General features: G+C 36.2%; 2 protein-coding genes across 3 annotated transcripts; one reads left to right on the forward strand and one right to left on the reverse strand.

The window, feature by feature from the left end:
- Positions 1-5,036: 5,036 nt before the first annotated feature.
- Positions 5,037-11,266, reverse strand: LOC131803390 (uncharacterized). 2 transcript variants are annotated; one of them, XM_059124644.1, is made up of 5 exons: positions 11,230-11,266; positions 10,963-11,158; positions 5,581-5,669; positions 5,369-5,498; positions 5,037-5,286 (listed from the first exon to the last, which is right to left on the reverse strand). In XM_059124644.1, exons 2-5 carry the CDS (start codon positions 11,087-11,089, stop codon positions 5,099-5,101), a joined length of 534 nt encoding a protein of 177 aa, XP_058980627.1. In that variant the 5' UTR covers positions 11,090-11,158; positions 11,230-11,266; the 3' UTR covers positions 5,037-5,098. The 2 variants fall into 2 exon arrangements, with proteins under 2 accessions (XP_058980627.1, XP_058980622.1); XM_059124639.1 differs by lacking the exon at positions 11,230-11,266 and having other exon boundaries at positions 10,963-11,187.
- Positions 11,267-15,908: 4,642 nt separating this feature from the next.
- LOC131803391 (uncharacterized) lies at positions 15,909-16,910 on the forward strand. Its single transcript, XM_059124657.1, has 4 exons — positions 15,909-16,074; positions 16,142-16,218; positions 16,288-16,417; positions 16,703-16,910. The coding sequence occupies exons 1-4, from the start codon at positions 15,948-15,950 to the stop codon at positions 16,867-16,869; spliced, it is 501 nt and encodes a 166-aa protein (XP_058980640.1). The 5' UTR covers positions 15,909-15,947; the 3' UTR covers positions 16,870-16,910.
- Positions 16,911-22,560: the final 5,650 nt, after the last annotated feature.

Genomic DNA, 22,560 nt, shown 5'->3' on the forward strand with positions numbered 1-22,560 from the left:
TCGATCAAGTTTGGCATACTTCTTATCAGGTCCAATCTGATCGTACGTGCAAAATTCCATACTAAGATATATATGGGAGCTATATTTAAATTTTGACCGATTATCTCCAATTTCAATAGGGTTCGTCCTTGGGCCAAACAAATGATTTGTGCAAAATTTAGGGCAATAAATGCGAACTGGAATCTGTTTACAAAAATACATGGACTGACGGACGGACGGACATGCATAAATCAACTCAGAATGTTATTCTATGCAGATCATCAAAAGGAACTATGGGTCTATCTCGTTTCCTTTTGCCTGTTACAAACAAATGCACCAAGACATAATACCCTGACCACCTTGTGGTTTAGGGTATAAACAGTAAGGAAAGGTCAAAAATCGAGCGGGCCGACTATATGATACCCTACACCATTATGCGTATTTAGTTCATCTCCCGCAACAAAAAAAGTTTATATTGCGAATTTATGTGAAGTAGATCATACCAACTATTAACCTTATTTGAAAGCGTACCATGCTTTAAGAGTAGTCACAATTTGGACAGTATATACGAGACTGAATAAATTTGTAACAAATTTAGCAGAGGCTTTTGTACCTCTAGTACCAAATAACATTCCTGTATAATGCATAATACTAATTCAATAAGAATTATATTAACAAATATTTAAGCCGATATTACATATATGGTGGACAAAACCCGTAAAATTACATCTTCATCCAATTTTACGGGTTTTGTCCACCATATATGTAATATCGGTGTTATATAAAAATCTGAACCGATCACTATATAACAGGCATTTTCAAGGAGTATGCGATGCCTACTATTTGGTAATAGGCATTCATTTTTGTGGAGTGCATATTACATCGGATAAACAAAGTAAAACGCCATAATTTATAATTCTTTTTTTAAATTTTATTGAATGAAAGCAAACAAGTAAAAAACATTAAGTTCGGCCGGGCCGAACTTTTAATACCCTCCACCTTAGGGTTATGTAAACAAAGAACCAATTATAACCCACAAATACCAATTTTTAGACATATTTGTGGGAAAATTTGGCAAAAACCATTAAAATACCGAATATCAGGAGGTACCTCTATAGAGGGCTATACAAAAGTGTGAACGTATACATACAATATTTCGCCAACGGAGCTAGAATTATGATTAACAAATACCAATTTTTAGACAAATCCATGAAAAAATCTGGCAAAAATCATCAAATACCGAATATTGGGAGGTACCGTTATATGGGGGTTATACCAAAGCGTGGACTTAAACATGCAATGTTTCGCCGCACGAACTAGGACCCATTATGACCTACAAATACCAGTTTCCAGACAAATCCGTGAAAAAGTATGGCAAAAATCACCAAAATACCGAATATCGGGATGTACCGTTATGTGGGGACTATACCAAAACGTGGACCGATATATCTCATTTTCAATACCAACCATCCTAGACACAATACAAATTGTTCTGCTTAATTTTGACAATCTACGTCAAATAATGGGGCTGTATCGTGATTTCAACTGACAGACAGACGGACATCGTTAATCGAATTAGAATATTTTACTGATTATGAATATATATACATTATGGGGTCTACGACGAATATTTAGGGATGTTACAAACCATCCTCCTTTCCAAGGTGGAGGGTATAAAAATGTCGGAAACAGCATCAAATTTTAGAATATGTTTAGACTTGTTCCAATTGATCACCTTAGGCATGAATTATGGCCTTCAAATGGCCAATGAAACCGTCACACGCTGCCCGAATGTTGCTCTGTGGTGTTTTGGCCCATTCTCGGCGAAGCGCTTGCTTGAGGTGATCGACACTTTGGTATTTTTTAGTGCCAACCTTGCTTTCAAAAACACTCCAGACATAAAAGTCCAACTGATTAGTATCCGGAGATTTTGGTGGCCATTGTGCGCTGAAAATGAAGCGAGGAACCTCATTTTGTAACAATTCTTGGGTGGCGCGTGCTGAGTCCTGTTGGAATATCCAAGGTCTGCGGCCAAAATGTTTGCATGCCCAAGGCTTTAATACACCCTCCAGAATATTTTTGCGATTATATTCGGCATTTATTCTGATGCCACGGTCGATTAATACGTGCGGAGAACGACTATCGGCTGTTATGGCGACCACACCAACACCATGGCCGGCGCTTGAGTTCTGGTGGCCAACCGAAGGTGCACATTTTCAGCTGACCTCTTTGGCAAGTAAATGCGATCATTTTATTTGTTTAAAAACTGCTGGACAACGAATGTTTTCTCCTCGGAGAAAACCAAATTCGGCACTTCACCACTTTCGGCCACGCGAAGCAACTCCTTAGCTCTTTTAAGTCTATTTCGTCCACATCCTTGACGTTGGGCTGCGCTACCAGTATCACGGTAACGAGCGATGGTACGAGACACAAAAGATGTGTTCACATTTAAATGCTAGTGTGCGCTAACGATAGCCACTTGTTGTTTTCCCACCAAATATAAAGAAATCACACTATCACACTTGAATTCGATCACGAATAACTTTTCTCTGGAAAATACTCACAAAAATGATTTTGTACACATTTAAACAATATAATGAGCTGTCACTGGAATAATTTTAGCAGCTGTCGGACGATTGACTTAGAAATGACAGCAGTCTTAAGTTGGTTGCAGTTTTTTCATCTCATCTTGTATATTGATTCCCTTCGGCTTAGGATATAATTGCTTTAACTATTTAAACATAGTTGGTATTTTTAACCCTCCACCGTAATATGGAGGGTACATTAACTTTGTCATTTCGTTTGTAACTCCTCGAAATACTTATGTCAGTCCCAACAAGCAACATATATATTCTTTATCAGCGTAAAGTTCTAAGTCGATTTAGCGATTTCCGTCTGTCTGTCCGTCTTTCGCAGGAATTGAGACACAAGGCTAAGATTTTGCACACATGTTTATTTTGCCAGTATGCAGGTTAAGTTCGTAAATGTGTCATGTAGGTCCACGTTTTCATATAGCCCCCATATAACGGTGCCTCCCGATATTCGGTATTTTTAAGATTTTAGCGACATTATTCACCGGAATTGTTTCAAAATTGGCATTTGAAATCCGTAAAGGATACTACAGCTTATGACAAAAAAAATTGTCTGTGCAGGTCCACGTCTTCGTATAACTCCTATATTTAAAAGTGTCTCCCAATACTTCGTATTTTGATGATTTTGGCGTCATTATTCACCGTAATTGTTTCAAATTACGTATATAGAGTTCGTGATGGGAAGAAAATCGTCATTGCAGGTCCATATATCAGTGCCTCCCTATGTTCGATATTTTGACGATTTTAAGTACAATGCTATCCGAAATTGTTTGAGTTGTCGTATTTGAAGTTCTTAATGAATGCTAAAGCCTGTGGCAGAAAATTATCTATGCAGGTCCAGGTCTTCGTATAGCTCTGATATAAAGATTTGGTGATTGATGACTTTAGCTATATTCACCGTTTACTTCGAGTTTCGAATTTGAATATGGTGATGGCTTACAACAAACAATGCCTATGAAGATCCACGTCGTATAGACTTCAATATAACGACTATATTTGGTATTTTTATACCCTCCACCAAAAAAAGTATGGAGGGTATATAAAGTTCGTCATTCCGTTTGTAACTCACCGAAATAATCATTTTAGACCCAACAAAGTATTTATATATTCTTGATCAGCGTAAAATTCTAAGACGATTTAGCCCTGTCCTGTCTGTCTGTTGTAATCACGCTACAGTCTAAACGAATTAAGATAGGAAGCTAAAATTTTGCACTGATCTCTCTTTTGTCTGCAGGCAGGTCAAGTTCGAAGATGGGCTATATCGGTCCACGATATCGTATAGCCCCCATATAACGGTACCCCACGGTATTCGGTATTTTGATGATGTTAGCCACATTTTTCAATGGAATTGTCTGAAATTCCACAAAAGGAGTCCCTTGTGGGCATTTTACCCCCTCAAAAAGAATTGTCTATATATGTCCACGATATCGTATATCTTAAAATCCACACAAGTAGTTCCTTGCGAGTACTTTACCCCCTGGGAGAGAATTGTCTATACAGGCCAAGATATCGTACATCCCCCATATTCGGTATTTTTATGATTTTACCCACATTTTTAATCGGAATTGTCTGAAAATCCACACAAGGAGTTCCTTGTGGGTACTTTATACCTCGGCAGAGAATGATCTTTATAGGTCCACGATATCGTATAGCCCTCATATAACGGTACCCCCGATATTCGGTATTTTGATGTTTTTAGCCATATTTTTCAACGGAATGGTCACAAGGGGTTCTTTGTGAGCACTTTACCCCCTGACAGAGAATTCTCTATATAGGTTAACGATAACGTATAGCTCCCATATAACGGTACCCCAATCGAATTGTCTGAAAATCCACATAAATTCGCAATTATATAGTTCGTTGTGAGCACTTTACCCCCGAAACGGAATTGTCTAGATAGGTCCACAATATCGTATATCCCCCATATAACGGTACTCCCCTATATTCGGTATTTGGATGATTTTAGCCACTTTTTCCAATGGAATTATCTGAAAATCCTTTATCCTCTTTATAGGTCCACAATATCGTATATCCCCCCATATATCGGTACCGTCCTATATTAGATATTTTAAAGATTTTAAAAGAATTTTTAATGAATTTTATTTTTTTTTTTTTTTAAATTTTCTAATTCGTTTCAAATGGTGGAGGGTATTCAAAGTTCGGCCCGGCCGAACGTACTGCTTTTTTACTTGTTAATATTTTAACAGAATTTTTAACGGATTTTATTTCTTAAAAATTTCCAAATTTGTTCCAAACGGTGGAGTGTTTTCAAAGTTCGGCCCGGTCGAACTTACTGCTTTTTAACTAGTTAATTCTCAAAAAATCCCCATAAAAAATAACTTTTTTTGCTTTGGTATATATGCACAGTGCTGTAGGGTATCATAAAGTCGGTACAGTCCGACTTTGTCCTTTCTTTAATGGTTTTCATTTATAACCTAACAAATTTGAAATTAAATTCCGAAGATATCAAATTCGTAATTATATGTATATTTTGAAAATCTCATAAATTTCGAAGTCATAATTCTCATTCAGATAACATTCGGAGTTCTAAAGTAACCCCGTTGATTTTCATTACCAGCCGTATCGTTTGTGGAGGCATAATTTCTTGGGGACGCTTGTTGTACCAACAATGGTGGATTAACTATCACTGCATAATCGTTTGCAGTTAAATTCTTCCACAGCTTATAAACAGGATACCACAGTAAGATCTGGAGAACTACAGAAAAAATTAATATAATATTAGTAAGAACAATAATAATAAAAATTAACGGAATAACTAGAAATGTCTTTCTTCTTACTTATATAGATAATTCTCGCACAAAATGGTGTCTTTGCCAATTTGAAACCGCCAAAGACAATGCTGAAAATGCTCATTGTTATGCCAACAATGGTGAAGAATATCCATCCAGCCATTAAATCGGGACGTCTCTAAAAACGGAATTCAATTAAAAGTAGTTTGTATGTATGACAAACAACATAATGTATAGCAAGGAATTAAAAGGTGGCTTACCTTCTGTGCACCAATTACCAAAAGTAGGGACAACAAAATCATCAAAATGACAAAGGACAATACAATGCTAGCGGCAATTATGTGATTCTCTAAAAGAGGCAAAAAAATATTTGTTATTAACAAGTAAAGAAAACTTCAGTCGATTCAACCAAAAGAATAGAAAAGAAAGGACCAAAGACGGGAGGAGCCGACTACAGGGTTGCCCATATTCGACGGACCCATCTGGCAACGCCATAACTTTTGACAGAGATGTCACATCGCTTTATGACATACCGCGTTTGAAGCGTCAGTCCAAGCAGATTTTTGCCATGAACCAATACACGCCACGCGAGCGCTCTGAAATAGTTGAAATTTACAAGAAGTCAATTGTGAAAACTCAACGTGCTTTTAAAACATTAAAAAATGTGAGAAGTGCGCCTTCTAAGAACACAATTAAGCGTTTATACGAAAAATGTTCGACTGGTAAGGCTCTTTCTAATCCGAAGAGGCCATATAAAAGTCGACCAAGGCGATCGGCCGAGAATATAGCTGCCGTACGAGCCAGTGTTGAGAGGTCCCCAAGAACATCCCAAAAACGCCGTTCTCAGCAGTTGGGCATGGCTCGGTCCACTTTACAACGAATTATTCGCATTGATTTGCATTTGTTCCCGTAAAAAATTGACGCAAAGAATGTTGCCTGCGGACAAGCCTCGTCGATTGGAATGGGCCCAAAGGTCCGTCGAATATGGGCAACCCTGTATATGATACCCTACTCCACTATGCATAGTTCGTTGAGCTCCCCGCAAGAAATAAACCAACATATTTAAGCTATATCTTAATCTTAGCCGTTTCCACTAAATTTGACCAAAATATTTCGACTTTGAGAATATTTCAACGAAAATTGGGTGAAACATAAATGTTAGAGCTGTAGCTATATATGACAAGATTTTCTCCTAATTAATTATGTATACGCTATTTTCGGCCGTATTTAATAAAATTTATCAATTTTTGGCTTATATTATATATCAGGTGAGCAATAAGTTTGAAATTAGACGGGTATATTTATTGGAGCTATATCCAAATATAAGCCGAACTGAACAAAATCAAACAGGGGTATTTCTAGACTGTATATAATATGAAGGGCATAATTCGGCTTCCATGCGTTGCGTTCCAACATAGATGTATCTGAGCCGATTTTCATCAAAATTTGATATATTTGCTTTAGGACTGAAATTGGTGGTCGAAATATACATGAGAGCTAAATCTAAATTCAAACCGCATTATTCGCAATCGAACAATAAATTTAGGATGTACTTTGTTTACAAAAATACATGAACATAAGGACGAACGAACGGATATACGGATGGACATGCATAAATCGACTTATGATGCGATTCTATGGGGATCGTCAAAAGGAACTACGGATCCATATCTTTTTTTTTAATGTTATTAAATAAAAGATAATAATGAAAGAGCATCAATTTTTAGAATAAGTTTAGATTTGTTGGAATCGGTCACCTTTGGCACGGCAAACGGCAAATGAAACCATCACACGCTGCCCGAATGTTGCTCTGCGGTATTCTGGCCCATTCCAGGCGAAGCGCTTGCTTGAGGTGATCGGCACTTTGGTATTTTTTAGTGCAAACTTTGCTTTCCAAAATACTCCTGAGTGCAAGGGTGCTGACTCCTCTTGCAATGTCCAAGCTTTGCGACCAAATTGTTTACGTGCCCAAGGCCTTAATACACCCTCCAAAATATTTTCGCTTCGGCATTTATTCTGGTGCCACGGTCGATTAATAGGAGCGGAGAGCGACCATCGGCTGTTATGGCGGCCAACCGAAGGTGCACATTTTAAGCTGACCTCTTTGGCAAGTAAACACGATCATTTTGTTTGTTCACAAACTGCCGGATAACGAATGTTTTCTCATCGGAGAAAACCAAATTCGCCTGCTCATCACTTTCGGCCAAGCGAGACAACTCTTTAGCTCATTTGAGTCTATTTTCTTTCTGTTGCGGTGTAAGTTCTTGCACTTTTTGGAATTTCAATGGCTTTGCCCCGTGCTTATTTTTCAATATTTGCTGAATGGAATGTTGCGCCACGCGGGTTTCGATTAAGTCGCTGCTTTACTTTTCGAACCATTTCTGCTGATGTTGCTGTTTTCTTACGTCCACTTCCTTGACGTCGGTCTACGCTACCAGTATCATGGTAACGAGCGATAGTAAGAGACACAAAAGATTTATTCACATTTAAATGCTGGGGTGCTCTAACGATAGCCACTTGTGGTTTTCCAGCCAAATATGAAGAAATCACACTATCACGCTTGAATTCTATCACGAATAACTTTTTTTTCTGGAAAATTCTCACCAAAATGCTTTTGTACGCTTGTAAACAATATAATCAGCTGTCGCTGGAATAATTTTAACAGCTGTCGAACGGTTGGCTTCGAAATGACAGCAGTCTGAATTTAGTTGTAGTTTTTTCATCTCACCGTGTAAATGTTTGATTTTCTTGAAATTTTGCCCATACCAATGTTTTATCTGTATTAGATGATGTATGAAAATGGAATACTATATCTATATACGAAGTATATATACTTCGGTCAACAAAATATGTATATTTAAATAATCAAACATTGGCTGAGGGTATACATCTGTCGGCAAAAACGAGTGATACTTTTTAACTTTGTTTTTTTTTGTTATTAACATTTTGCAATAGGTTTTACCTCCTCTGCCGTATCATTGTCTATACAATTCCATGTTTTTCAATTGCCCTCTAATAATGGTTCCTGAAGATATTCTGTGTTTTAACAAACAGGCCACATTTTCATCGGATTTATTCCAAATTCTGTATTTTTAGTTCAATATGGGTTCTACAACCGGTGTCAAAACATTGACCATATTGGTCCAAGGTTTCCATGCAATGGAACCCACCGATATTCGATATTTAGATGATCGTAGCACATTTTCCCACGCTGTGTTAAATTCGGTATTAAAGACTCACAATAGATAACAATCCTTGCAGTAGAAAATAGTTTATATAGGCTTCAGTTTCGGCATGGTCCCCCATATTATAATTTTATTGTATTTTAAAACTTGAACTAAATTCTTCAAACAATCTTTCCGGTGTTTAAAGTAGAAAGCGTTTTAATCCAAATACTTTTAATAATGATGGAGGGTATTGAAAGTTCGTTCGGCCCGAACTTAATATTTTTTTTTTCAATTATTATTATTCAACTGCTTTACCTCCTCATCTAAGTTTAACATAAATACAGACCCAGATTGAACTATACATACTTCATTCATTTTGTTTGGGATAATAGCAAATGTCCACTACTTTATCAGCAAAAGGTCCACCTCAAAACTTTACATACGAATCTAAACAGTTCGCGTTAGGCCTTGTAGCACTCAAAATGTAAAATTTTCCACATCCAATTTTTCTGTCCAAAAATATTTCAATGTGTCCATATGTAAACTTTAGAACCTAGAACCCTAGACATCAACAGGTGTCAGATATGTCCTTTCACACAATACTAAATTTAGTGATATTTAGTACGCATATCCAATAGTGGTCCAAAATAAGTACCATTTAGTACTTTAGTACAGATAATATCAGTAATCTAAATATCAAATTTCAGGTTTTAAGTTCTATTCCTTAATCCAATTAGTTAGTACTTTCCGTACAATTATAGTACATATAGCTATAGCTTCCATTTTTATGTTTCATCCGGTTTAGGATTTTAAGTCACTCACATGCGTAATATGCACTCCACAACAATGATATTTGATACCAGACATCAGATACTGCTCGAAAATACCTCTGCCAAATTTTATAGAGTTCGCTTAAGATTTGTATATACCTTCGATACACCTCTTCATCCGATTTTACGGTTATTGTCGACTATATGTTAAATATCAGCCCACATTGGATAGATTTTTTCATATTCAACCGAATTTTTCCATTTGATGAATCTCGGTCCGGAATTTCTATATGTATCGCGCGTATAGTCAGTAAGGAATTTTTGTCGTATCATGCCGTATGAAGGTATAAAAAGTTAGCATAGTTTAATCATATTCAGAAACTATTCCCAATGAGGCTTTAGTGTGCTACTTTTCTACAGAAATTTTCTCAATTAGTTTATTTGTTAGATTCCATCATTATTTCCGATGGCTATATTAAGCCGAGGAATATCTGTCACCTTACAGTAGAATACCCTCCGTCCCTTAATTTGGGTTACATGACATACATTGTCGACGGACTTCCGACGTCAAGGAAGTGGACGTAAGAAAACAGCAACATCAGCAGAAATGGTTCGAAAAATAAAGAAGCGACTTGATCGAAACCCGTGTCGCAGTGGCCGAAAAATGGCTCGTGAGTTGAAAATATCGCTATATTCCATTCGGCAAATATTGAAAAATGAGCTGGGGGTAAAGCCATTGAAATTCAAAAAAGCGCAAGAACTTACACCACAACAGAAAGAAAATAGACCCGAATGAGCTAAACATTTGCTTCGCTTGGCCGAAAGTGGTGAACTGCTGAATTTAGTTTTCTCCGATGAGAAAACATTCGTTGTCCACCAGTTTGTAAACAAACAAAATAATCGTGTTCACTTGCCAAAGAGGTCAGCTGAATATGTGCACCTTCGGTTGGCCACCAGAACTCAAGCGCTGGCTATGGTGATGGTGTGGGCCGCCTTAATTGCCGATGATCGCTCTCCGTTCGCATTAATCGACCGTGGCAACCAAAATAAATCCTGAATATTATCGCGAAAATATTCTGGAGGGTGTATTAAAGCCTTGGGCACGTAAACATTTTGGCCACAGACCTTGGACATTCTAACAGGACTCAGCACCATCCCACTTAGCACGCGCCTCCAAAGAATGACCACAATATTTTGGAAAGCAAGGTTGGCACAAAAAAAATACCAAAGTGTCGATCACTTCAAGCAAGCGCTTCGCCTGGAATGGGCCAAAATACCACAGAACAACATTCGGGCAGCATGTGACGGCTTCATGGGCCGTTTGAAGGCCATAACTCGTGCCAAAGGTGACAAATTCGAAAAAATGTAAACTTATTCTAAAATTTGATGCTATTTCCGACATTTTTTGCTCTCATTCAATAAAGTTAAAAAAATGTAAAAATTAAGGCGTTTGACTTTGTTGCATTTTTTTATTTCACACTGTATAGTTCCTTTAGCTTTAATTCACCTTTTGTTACTTCTATGTTTATATTCATCCACCGCAGAGCATTTTTTAGAAAGATTTCCCCCATGGCGTGGCGTTTTATCGCCCTTTTCTTGGATTTTTTACACAATTTTCGGATAAACTAATGCTTGATTTGTTTAGTCAGTTATTGGTTTTGTAAATAATAATAATTACAATTATCTCAAACTGTTACGTGCTCACCATTCATGTTGCCGGCATCATTGTGGCGTATCAATTGTACCAACAAATCTATTAATATTCCACTAACAGCGATGTGCAGGAGACAGCTCAGAACGCCAATTACAATGGCATATAAAGTCAGATCCATAGTTCGATGCGTTTCCGTACGTTTCGCTGGCAGTGACGACGAGTGAACCGATGAAATACCACAACTAAACTGTTGTTGTGACAACAAATCTAATTCGAATGAATTCAAACATTGGAATTACGAAATCAATGGGGAATTACCTCGGAGTGAAGAGTTGATAATTTATCCGCTCAGCAGAGATATCCACAGCAGAATGACTAAGAGTTTACATTTTATACCCTCCACCATACTATTAACATTAATTTTGTCATTCCATTTGTAACTCCTCGAAGTACTCATGTCAGACCCAACAAAGTATATATATTTTTGATCAGCGTAAAATTCTAAGACGATTTAGCCCTGTCCGTCCATCTGTCCGTCCGTCCGTCTGTCCGTCTGTTGTAATCACGCTACAGTCTAAACGAATTAAGATAGGAAGCTAAAATTTTGCACAGATCTCTCTTTTATCTGCAGGCAGGTCAAGCTATATCGGTCCACGATATCGTATAGCCCCCATATAACGGTACCCCCGATATTCGGTATTTTGATGATTTTAGCCACATTTTTCAATAGAATTGTCTGAAAATCCACACAAGTAGTTCCTTGTGGGTACTTTATACCTCGGCAGAGAATTATCTATATAGGTCCACAATATCGTATAGCCCCCATATAACGGTACCCCCACGGTATTCGGTATTTTGATGATTTTAGCCACATTTTTCAATGGAATTGTCTAAAATTCCACAAAAGGAGTCCCTTGTGGACATTTTACCCCCTCAAAAACAATTGTCTATATAGGTCCACGATATCGTATATCCCCCATATAACTGTACCCCCCGATATTCGGTATTTTGATGATGTTAGCCACATTTTTCAATAGAATTGTCTTAAAATCCACACAAGTAGTTCCTTGTGAGTACTTCACCCCCTGAGAGAGAATTGTCTATACAGGTCCACGATATCGTATGTCCCGATATTCGGTATTTTTATGATTTTACCCACATTTTTCATCGGAATTGTCTAAAAGTCCACACAAGGAGTTCCTTGTGGGGGTACTTTATACCTCGGCAGAGAATTATCTATATAGGTCCACGATATCGTATAGTCCTCATATAACGGTACCCCCGATATTCATTATTTTGATGTTTTTAGTCATATTTTTCAACGGACAGAGAATTCTCTATATAGGTTAACGATAACGTATAGCTCCCATATAACGAAACCCCGCGATATTCGGTATTTTGAAAATCCACACAAGGAGTTCCTTGTGAGTACTTTACACGCAGATTGTCTTTATAGGTCCACAATATCGTATCGGCACCTTCCTATATTAGACATTTGAAAGATTTTAAAAGAATTTTTAATGGATTTTATTTTTTTTTGAAAATTTTTTAATTTGTTCCAAATGGTGGAGGGTATTCAAAGTTCGGCCCGGCCGAACTTACTGCTTTTTTACTTGTTTTTTTTTTCAAATGTGTGGATGGTTTTAAAGCCCTAGTACTGAAAGGGGAAGTACATGTGCGCTGCTATTACTTATCAGCAAGAAAAAAAAAATTGCAAAAAGCCGATAGTACAGTAGAAATCGGACGATCAAATGGAGTATCAGAGCAATGGCAGTTGTGCATAAACCGATTGTAAATAAATCAAATTTTTTGTAATGAAACATTAAAAATTAATAAATTTTTAAGATGCACACCTTACCCATTAAGGAGAGAACAGAAGTGAGATGTTTAAATTAGGCATTTCTGTGAAAAAAAAAATCAGCAAAGTAGATCATTATTGAGTGCACGTCATGGTCTTAGAGCGGTTAAATTTGAAATCGGATAGAATTAACCAGAGAAACGATGTCCGTTTCTCTATCCATCTGTCTGTTGAAATCACGATAGAGTCCACATTTTTTAATCTGGAGCTTTGGAATTTGGTTCAAAGTTTTATACTATGTACAGGTTTATTGATAGACCCCATAAAACCGTACATCCAGATTTTGCGGTATTTTGAGGTTTCTGCCACAACTTCCAACCAATTTAGATGAAACTTGTTCTCACTGTTCTCTCCCTTCAAAAAATAGCAAGGTCCATTTATTTGTATGGCCCCCACTATAATGGTACCTCCCGTCTCCCGGTATTTCGAAGGTTTCTGCCACAATTTCCAACCTATTTAGATGATAAAACGGGTTTCGCTATTTGGGTTATTTTTTCATTTTAGTTAAAATGAATTTATATTCTAAATTTTACTCTGATAAACAAAGTGGTGGAGAGTATAAAAAGTATGACATTCGAACCTATGAAATTACTTCTTTTTATACCCTCCACCATTCTGTGGAGAGTATATTAGCTTTGTCATTCCATTTGTAACTCTTCGAAATATTCATAATAGACCCTACAAAGTACATATATCCTGGATCAGCGTAAAATTTAGCGATGTCCGTCTGTCTGTTCTAATCACGCTATCTTTCGAACGAATTGAGAAAGAAAGCTAAATTTTTGCATACACACACATAGTTTGCCAGTAGGCAGGTTTAGCTAATAAATGGGCCATGTCAGTCCACGTTTTCGTATAGCTCCCAAATAACGATACCTCCCGAAATTCGGTATTTTTATGATTTTAGCGACTTAATTCGACCGAATTGTTTCAAATTTCGTATTGGAAGATCTTAATGGGTACTACAACCGTTGGCAAAATTTCGTATGTAGGCCTATGTCTTCGTATAGCCCCCATATAGCTGGACCTCCCGATATTCTATATTTTAATTATTTTAGCGATATTATTCACTGGAATTGTTACAAATTTCGTATATAAATTTCGCAATGGGTACTACAGTCTATGACAAAAAATTTGTATGCAGGTTCACGTCTTCGTATAGCCCCCATATAGCGGTACCTCCCTATATTTGGTATTTTGATGATTTTAGACATTATTCATCGGAATTGTTTCAAATTACGTATTTAGAGTTCGTAATGGGAACTACAGTCTGTGACAGAAAATTGTCTGTGCAGTTCCAGAACTTCGTATGGGCCCCATATATCAGTACCTCCCTATATTCGGAATTTTGACGAGTTTAGGTACGATACCCACCGAAAATATTTGAGATAACGTATTTGAAGCTCGCAATGGCTGGTTCAGGTCTATGTCTGGTCCACAGCTCCGATATAACGGTACCTCCATATATACTATATTTTGATGATTTTAGCTACATTATTCACCGTTTATTTCAAGTTCCGAATTTGAATATGGTAATGGCTTATGACAAACAAGGCCTATATAGACCCCAATATAACAGAATTTTTTAAGGAGGATTTTATTAAGGATTTATTTTTTTTTTAAATTTCCAATGGTGGAGGGTATTCCTTTTCAACTTGTATGGTGGGTATATTAAGTCCGTTATTCCGTTTGTAACTCATCGAAATAATAATTTCAGACCCAAAAAAGTATTTATATTCTTGATCTGCTTAAACTTAAATGTTTCTGCTGGAATCACGCTAGAGTCAAGGCAAATTAAGAAAGGAAGATAAAATTTTGCACAGATTTGTCTTTTGCCTGCTTGTAGGTCAAATTCGAAGATAGACTATATCGGCCCACAATACCGTATATCCCCCATGTAATGGCACCTTCGGATATTCGGTATTTTAATGATTTTAGTCACATTTTTCAATGGAATTGTCTGAAAATCCACACAAGAAGTTCCTTCCGAGTTCATTACCCTCTTGAAGAGAATTGTCTATACTGTTTCACGATATCATAAATCCCCTATATAAGCGTTCGTCCCGATATTCGTTATTTAATGATATTAGCCACATTTTCCAACGGATTTGTGTGAAAATCCACACAAGGATTTTTTTGTAAGTACTTTATTCCCTAGAAGATAATTTTTTATACAGGTCCACGTTATCGTATAGCCCCCATATAACGGTACCCCCCCCCCCCCCCCTTTTCGGGATTTTGATGATTTCAGCTTCTGAGTACTTTACCCCCTAGAAGAGAATTGTCTATGATTCTCCCGCATTGTTTCAAATTTAGTATTTGAAGTTCGGAACCATCAATACAGCTTATGACAAAAATATTTATGCAGGTCAACGTCTACGAATAACCCCCATCTAAGCGGTATTTTTCTAATATTCGCGATTTAGTCGAATTTGGCTGTTTTACCCCCATGAAAGTTGTGGTCTATTTTATCCGCTAAATGATTAGGCTTCTGCCCAGCCCCATGCAAAATTCTTGCGATCATCTCCGTAAACAATAGGTTTCCATGCAAAATTTTGTTAGGATCGTTCCATAATTGCGACCTGTAGCGTGATTATAAATTTACATGGATAGACGGGTAGACGGACGGACATACATAGCTAGATCGCCTCAGCTCGGCGAGATGTGCAAGATCCATATACACATTGCTATATGCAGACTTGGACTAATATTTCGAGGTGTTACATAATTGTTGGCCGAATCAAACTTATAATAACTTCAATACATGTTGCTGTAGGGTATAAAAACACATTTTTAAGTTATTTTAGTAGGATTTCCTAAGAATCACATTTTTCTGCACTTCTTGTAGAAATTCCTGGCTTATGATAGGTGAATTAGCAATATACTTTGTAAAACGTCGATCAAATTCGTATCATACGCTCCTATTAGAATTAGAAATACGATTTACTTCACAACAAATTCCCTACATAAAGGTAGGGTATCAAACAGTCGGCCCAGTCCGACTTTTTTCCTTTCTATATCGGATTTTATATATATTTTTTATGCTGATTTAAATAACCCTCATTCTATATTTCGCTCAACCTCAAAATGGTGGTTTATTGAAACAAAGCACTTATTTTAAACTACGGCTGATTTGTAATGTTGTCTTGAGCGCATTCAGATATTTCATTCGACAACTATGGATCGCTGTCGTTTTGCTTTTGTCATTGGCATCATAAATGTAATTTATTATGCTGTGAGCACCATAGTTTTTACCGCGATGATAATCAAAACTGAACTTGACAAGAAACTAGTGGCTAGTTCTAGTAGGAAATATAATATTTCTGTGTTTATATCTCCGAAATAACGTTTCATTTTCTCCCTACTTTGTAGGTCCATACATATTGAGTTTGTGTTGCGGTCTGATTATGGTATCTGTATCGATACTGATGATAGTGGGGGCCGCTAAAGTAAGTAATCAAATGGTCGCATTTGGAAATGATTCACTTTCTCTTGAATTAATATTTTTCCCTTTTTAGTCACGACATTCTTTTATTGCTCCTTGGGTATTATTAACTGGTTTCGGTCTGGTCATTGGCACTTTTTATTTATTAATCTTCGGTTACACAGTTCCAATTTGGGAACTGTTTAACTACATCACATTTATTGGTTAGTATTGGATACATAACCCAGCAAAGATACTCATTACAAATCTTATTCTTAGTCCATAATTTTAACATGGAAATGTAAATCGAAATAAGGATTTATACCTTGGCCGCAAATAAGTCTAGAAGGAAGTTGTTATTGTTTGTGGTATCCAAAGAATAACTATAATTTGCCGGAATAACCAATTATTTCGTTGTAATAATGCGTTAGTAACCCGATTTGTAATGAATATTTTTGCTGCGAGACTATTGTGAATTTTTCCTCTTTCAAAAATTATTTCATTTTTAGCATCGCAATCCGTAAGCTGCTATTCAATTTATCTTTTCTGGAAAGATATAAAAAATGGAGTATACAACAATGACTTACATATCGCAGAGCTTTCGAATCCCCCGCCCTATGTTCATTCCTCGGCAACAATACGTACCAGCTATGAAATAAATGATCCTGTATTGTGAATCATCAGATAATAGTATACAATTATCAAAATCATTAAAAAACAAAAACATTTTAAGTGTTCCATGATAATGCTGAGGCAGACCCTTATAAAATATTTAAAAAACCAGTAAAGAAAGCTCAAAAGGCGGACGGGGCCGACTATATGCACCACTATGTATATTTAGTAGAGCTCTCGTAAAAGAAAGGTATATATTGGGCATTTCTGAGCTCTGGTACAAAATATGATTATGGCAGAGTGCATATTCCGAAAGTTGAAGATTTAAACACCAAATCGGATGAAACATGGAGCTAGAGCTATATCTGAACCGATTGTTACCAAGTTTTAAATGTTAACCTCTAGAATGAATTCGCTCGGAAGTGCAACTTTTCACTCACTTTGGGCTGAACAAGAAACCTAAAATCGGACGAAGATATATAGGGAAACTATAACCAAATCTGATCCGATCTTGATAAAATTTGAATCATGTATTGCTAGGCTGAATCTAATATCTGGTACCAAATATAATTTTTATAGGGTGTATATTACGAATGTAAGGGACTTAAATACCAAAATCGGATAAAACACATACACAAACAGCTATAGCTATATCTGAAGCGATTTTCACTAAATTTTAAGTAATAACTTCTTGAATGAAGACATATTACTCTTACGATATAAAACCACAAATTTTGGGTCTCATAGACCCTTATAAAAAGTGTTTACACAAATAAAAGAGCTGTAAGTTAGGCCGAGCCGAATTAATTATTAATTATAATTATATAATAATAACTATAATTATAATTATAATTATAATAAATTAAATAATTATAATTATAATAAATTATATAATTATAATTATAGCGTGTATGTTGAATTCTCCCATTAAAACGTTTAATTGATATGCGGAGCTCTACTAAATTAGCAAGGTGGTGTAGGTTATCATGAAGTCGGCCCCGCTCGACTTTAAGACTTTCTTCACTGGTTTGGAAAATTGCCAAAGTTCCAAATGGTGGAGGGTATTAAAAGTTCGGCCCGGCCGAACTTACAGCTTCTTAATTATAATTATATTATATATAATTATATTATTATTATTCGGCCGGTCCGAACTTTATATTATATTATTATAATATTTATAATTTAAAGTTCAAAGGACAATATGTATGCCATCGGATAAACAGTATGGGAGCTATAGCTATATCTGAACCGATCTTCACCACATTTGACATACTACATTTGACCAAATCCCATTTGGACAAATATTAAACGTTTGGTGCACAATAAAACGTAAATTTTTTAGGCTTAATTTGGTTGTATGTGCAAAATTGCATACTATTCGGACTGATATTACACGTTTGGTGCAAAAAAAAAGCAAATCGGGTGAAGATATATATGGGAGCTATATCTAATTTTATACCGATTATCTCTAATTTCAATAAGGTTCGTCCTTGGGCCAAACAAATAATTTGTGCAAAATTTCATCTGGATAGGGCAATAAATGCGAACTGTACTTTGTTTACAAAAATACATGGACAGACAGACGGACGTGCATAAATCGACTCAGAATGTGATTCTATGCAGATCATCAAAAGGATCTATGGGTCTATCTCGTTTCCTTTTGCCTGTTACAAACAAATGCACAAAGACAAAATACCTTGTTAAAATCTAATAGTACTGAATGTAGCCATTAAATTAGGGTCTATACGATGACATGGACCTGCATAGGCAACTTTTATCATAAGCCATTACAATATTCAAATGCGAAACTTGAAAAAAATCGGTGAATGTAGTGAAAATCATCAAAATACCGAATATAGCGAGGTAGTATTATAAATCCATGATCAATGAAAAAATGAACCGATTAATTCCACATTTACCTCAGACCTCTGGTTGATATAAATATTTAGCTACACCAAATTTAAAGAGATGCGTTAAGTATTAATTATTATTGTGATCCTTTGTTTTGAGGGAGGAACCATAATGGCTGAGCCAGCTCGTGCGTGAATTTTGAAGAGAATCTGATGTTTATTTCGCACTTTATGACCTTATTATTATTCAAAATTTTGACTCCCTTGGGGTGGAGGAAGGTATCTGAAGGAGTGGGCCGATAAATACCACCTTTACGCCAGAACTTGTGTGAAAAATTTGATGCTTATTTTGCGGCTTTTGAGAGATAATCGTATTCAAAATTTTGACCCGGTGTGGGGGAAGTACCGCAAGGATTAGTCCGAAACATTAAATCTTCGCACCTCATCTTGTGTTAATGCAAATATGAAGATATGCCGAGTTTAAAAGGAATCGAATGCTCATTTAGTGTTTTATGAGCTTCATACTTATTCAAAATGTTGTCCCTTTGTGGGGGAGGTACCAGAATAAGTAGTCCGACTCATCCCATTTTCTTACCACACCTAGAGTTTTAAGAAATATTGGGATATGCGAAATTTAAAGACAACTGGATTTATATTTCACATTTTATAAGAGTTCAGATTATTCAAAATTTTAACGAGAAAATTACTAAAATGAGTGAGCACAATACATATGTTATGTTTTCCAAAGTTTGAAGAAAATTATTTTCTTCTGTTCTATGAGGTAAATTATTTTCTGTGAAAACTTTGACTTTTTGTGGGGGAGGTATCGGAAGGAGTGGATCGATATTGCCCATCGAGCTATGTTCGATAACAATATTAATGGAAAAATTATGTTTCAAATCGGATACTCCCTTCGACAGTTGTTGTTAGCACTAGCAGACAGACGGACGTATACTCCTATATCGACTCCAAATGTCCTGAATGGGATTTGGTACAATGTGACCTAGTGTCTTACACCGTTATTTTAATGAGTAACGTTCTGTAGCCCTACACGATAAAACTTTGACAGATTCTTATAAAATATCCTTTTCAAATCCACATTAAAACTGTGATAATGTCTTCAATTAAAGCCATAACAGATGTATATAAATTATAGTAAACAAGTAAGCAAAGGCTATAGTCGTGCGGGGCCGACTATGTTATACCCTACAACACTATAGTATGTTAGAAGCTCTCTTGTGTCCAAATCCATATTGGAGGATTTCGCTTTTGAAATTAGGATTTTGATCGTGATCGTGATCGTGCTGTTAGTTGTTTTAGTCCATTTTAAAGCTAAATAAAATCAAATGGTCATAAAAAATGCTAGAATTCTTCCCTGTTCTTAACTCTCTTCACAGGGGTGTCGATTGGCTTTTATTGTGTAATCGGGAAATTTTTTCTGTTTTTGGTTCATTGAACCCCTCAATAATTTTCGATCACCTCCAAAAGCAAGAGGCCCCTTAGTATCTCCAAATTAGACTCATCTATATGATTCAACGAAATCAGCATAAAAAAGCCAGGAGTTCGCCTTTTGTGTATTTCGGTAGCGGTAGCGGTCCATTCTACCCGCTGTCGTAAACTCTAACTTTAGCGAGATTTCGTGTTATTTGGTTTATATTTTTGACCTTTATATCGCCTGCAAAATCAGGAACATTTGTAGTTGGTGGTCCATTTCAACCCCTGAAATATTGCGGACATCTTTAAAAACAATAGGCCTAGCCCTTGTGAAAATTTTCGTGAGGATAGGACGATAATTGCAATGTGTATATAATAACCCCAACCTGTGTTGTAAAGTGAACAAATATTACAAAATGTAAACTTTAATATTATAAATCAAATTGAAAAAATCGCATGCGATAAAAATATGAAAAAATAAAAAAATGTCACAAAATACTGCAAAATCTATATTAATATCTTTATTGGCATATTTTTCTGCGATTTTTTTAGATTTTATATTTTATGACAAGAGGGCATTCGGAATTGACAAAAATTTTCAAAATCGGTACAGCCATTCTTGAGATATAAGCATTCTAACTAACATCCCCTTCCTTTGTATATACACATTGTATATATTTCGCTATATATAACCGATATATTTACTATTGGTATATACGTAACGGTCAGAATTGACCTGTTCGTCTATTTGTGATTTCGCCGGAATTAAAAATATTCGCGGTTTAATAGAAAATTTGACTTTTCTTTAACACAAATGTTGTGGCCTATTTCACCCACTAAATATTACCCGATGACCAACAAAATTGGAAAGCTTCTGCCCAGCCCTAAGATCTAGCCGCATGCTAACTTCCGCTTTGATTGGTCTATAATTGCGACATGTAGAGCAACTGCAAAATCAGGATTTTTCAGTTTTTGGTCCATTTCAACCCCTAAATACTATGCGATTATCTCTAAACGAAATAGGGTTCTATTCTGATCCTAGCCCCACCTCCATTCTAAATATCGTGAAGATCGGGCAATAATTGCGACCTGTAGAGTGATTACAAATTAACATGGACAGACGGACAGACGGACATACATAGCTAGATCGACTCAGCTCGGCGAGATAGGAAGATCCATATATACTTTCCTATATGGGAAATCAATATTTCGAGGTGTTACATAATTGTTGGCCCAATCAAACTTATAATGTTGTAGGGTATAAAAATATATATATGCAAATTTCCGTGTCGATTGGTTGTCAATCGTGACCTGTAGACCGACTGCAAAATCAGAAAAATTATATTTTTTTTTTTGATCCATTTGAACCCCTTCGTGTACATCTTCAAAAACAATATGCTTTAATTCTGACTCAAACCATACGCCCATGAAAAATGTCTTGAGGATCGGACAATAATTTCAACCTGTATATTATACCCTGAACACATAATGTTGCGGGGTGTTGAACAACTTTAAAAAATTCACAATTCAAAATTGTAAGTCAAGTTTAAAAAATTGCGTGAGACATAAAATATGACAAAAATTTAAAAATGTAACAAAAATATTCACTCTTTAAATGTCATATTTTTACGCGGTTTTCTTAGATTGCATCCTTTTCTGACAAGAGACCATTCTGAGGTGATGAGAATTGTGAAAATCAGTCCAACGGAATGACTAAGAATTATTCCTTTTACATATTTATTGTACCCATTTTGCTATATATCCGATATCTTAGCTATCAGCATCACTATAATTGTGAGAAGTCATATTTTTGTGATTATATATAACGGTACCTCCCCATATTCGGTATTTTTACGATTTTAGCGACATTATTCACCGCAATTGTTTCAAATGTGGTATTTGAAGTTCATAATGGACACTACAGAATACGACGGAAAATTGTGTGCGCAGGTCCACGTCTTTGTATAGCCTCCATATAACAGTTTTCACTTAAGTGGTAGTTTCCGGATGCTTTTTAAAAAATTTCAAGTTCCTTCCAAATGGTGGAGGTTATAAAAAGTTTGGGCCGACCGAACATAGCTGTTTTTTATACCCTACACCACAAGGTGGTCAGGGTATTATGTCTTTGTGCATTTGTTTGTAACAGGCAAAAGGAAACAAGATAGACCCATAGTTCCTTTTGATGATCTGCATAGAATCACATTCTGAGTCGATTTATGCATGTCCGTCCGTCTGTCCGTCTGTCCATGTATTTTTGTAAACAAAGTACAGGCCGCATTTATTGTCCGATCCCGATGAAATTTTGCACAGATCATTTGTTTGGCCCAAGGACGGACCCTATTGAAATTGGAGATAATCGATCAAAAGTAAGATATAGCTCCCATATATATCTTCGTCCGATTTATTTTATTGTGCACCAAACGTGTAATATCAGCCCGAATTGTATGGAATTTTGCATATACACCCAAATT

Source organism: Musca domestica, unplaced genomic scaffold (genome assembly GCF_030504385.1).
Source record: "Musca domestica strain aabys unplaced genomic scaffold, Musca_domestica.polishedcontigs.V.1.1 10, whole genome shotgun sequence".
Classification (NCBI taxonomy): Eukaryota; Metazoa; Arthropoda; class Insecta; order Diptera; family Muscidae; genus Musca; species Musca domestica.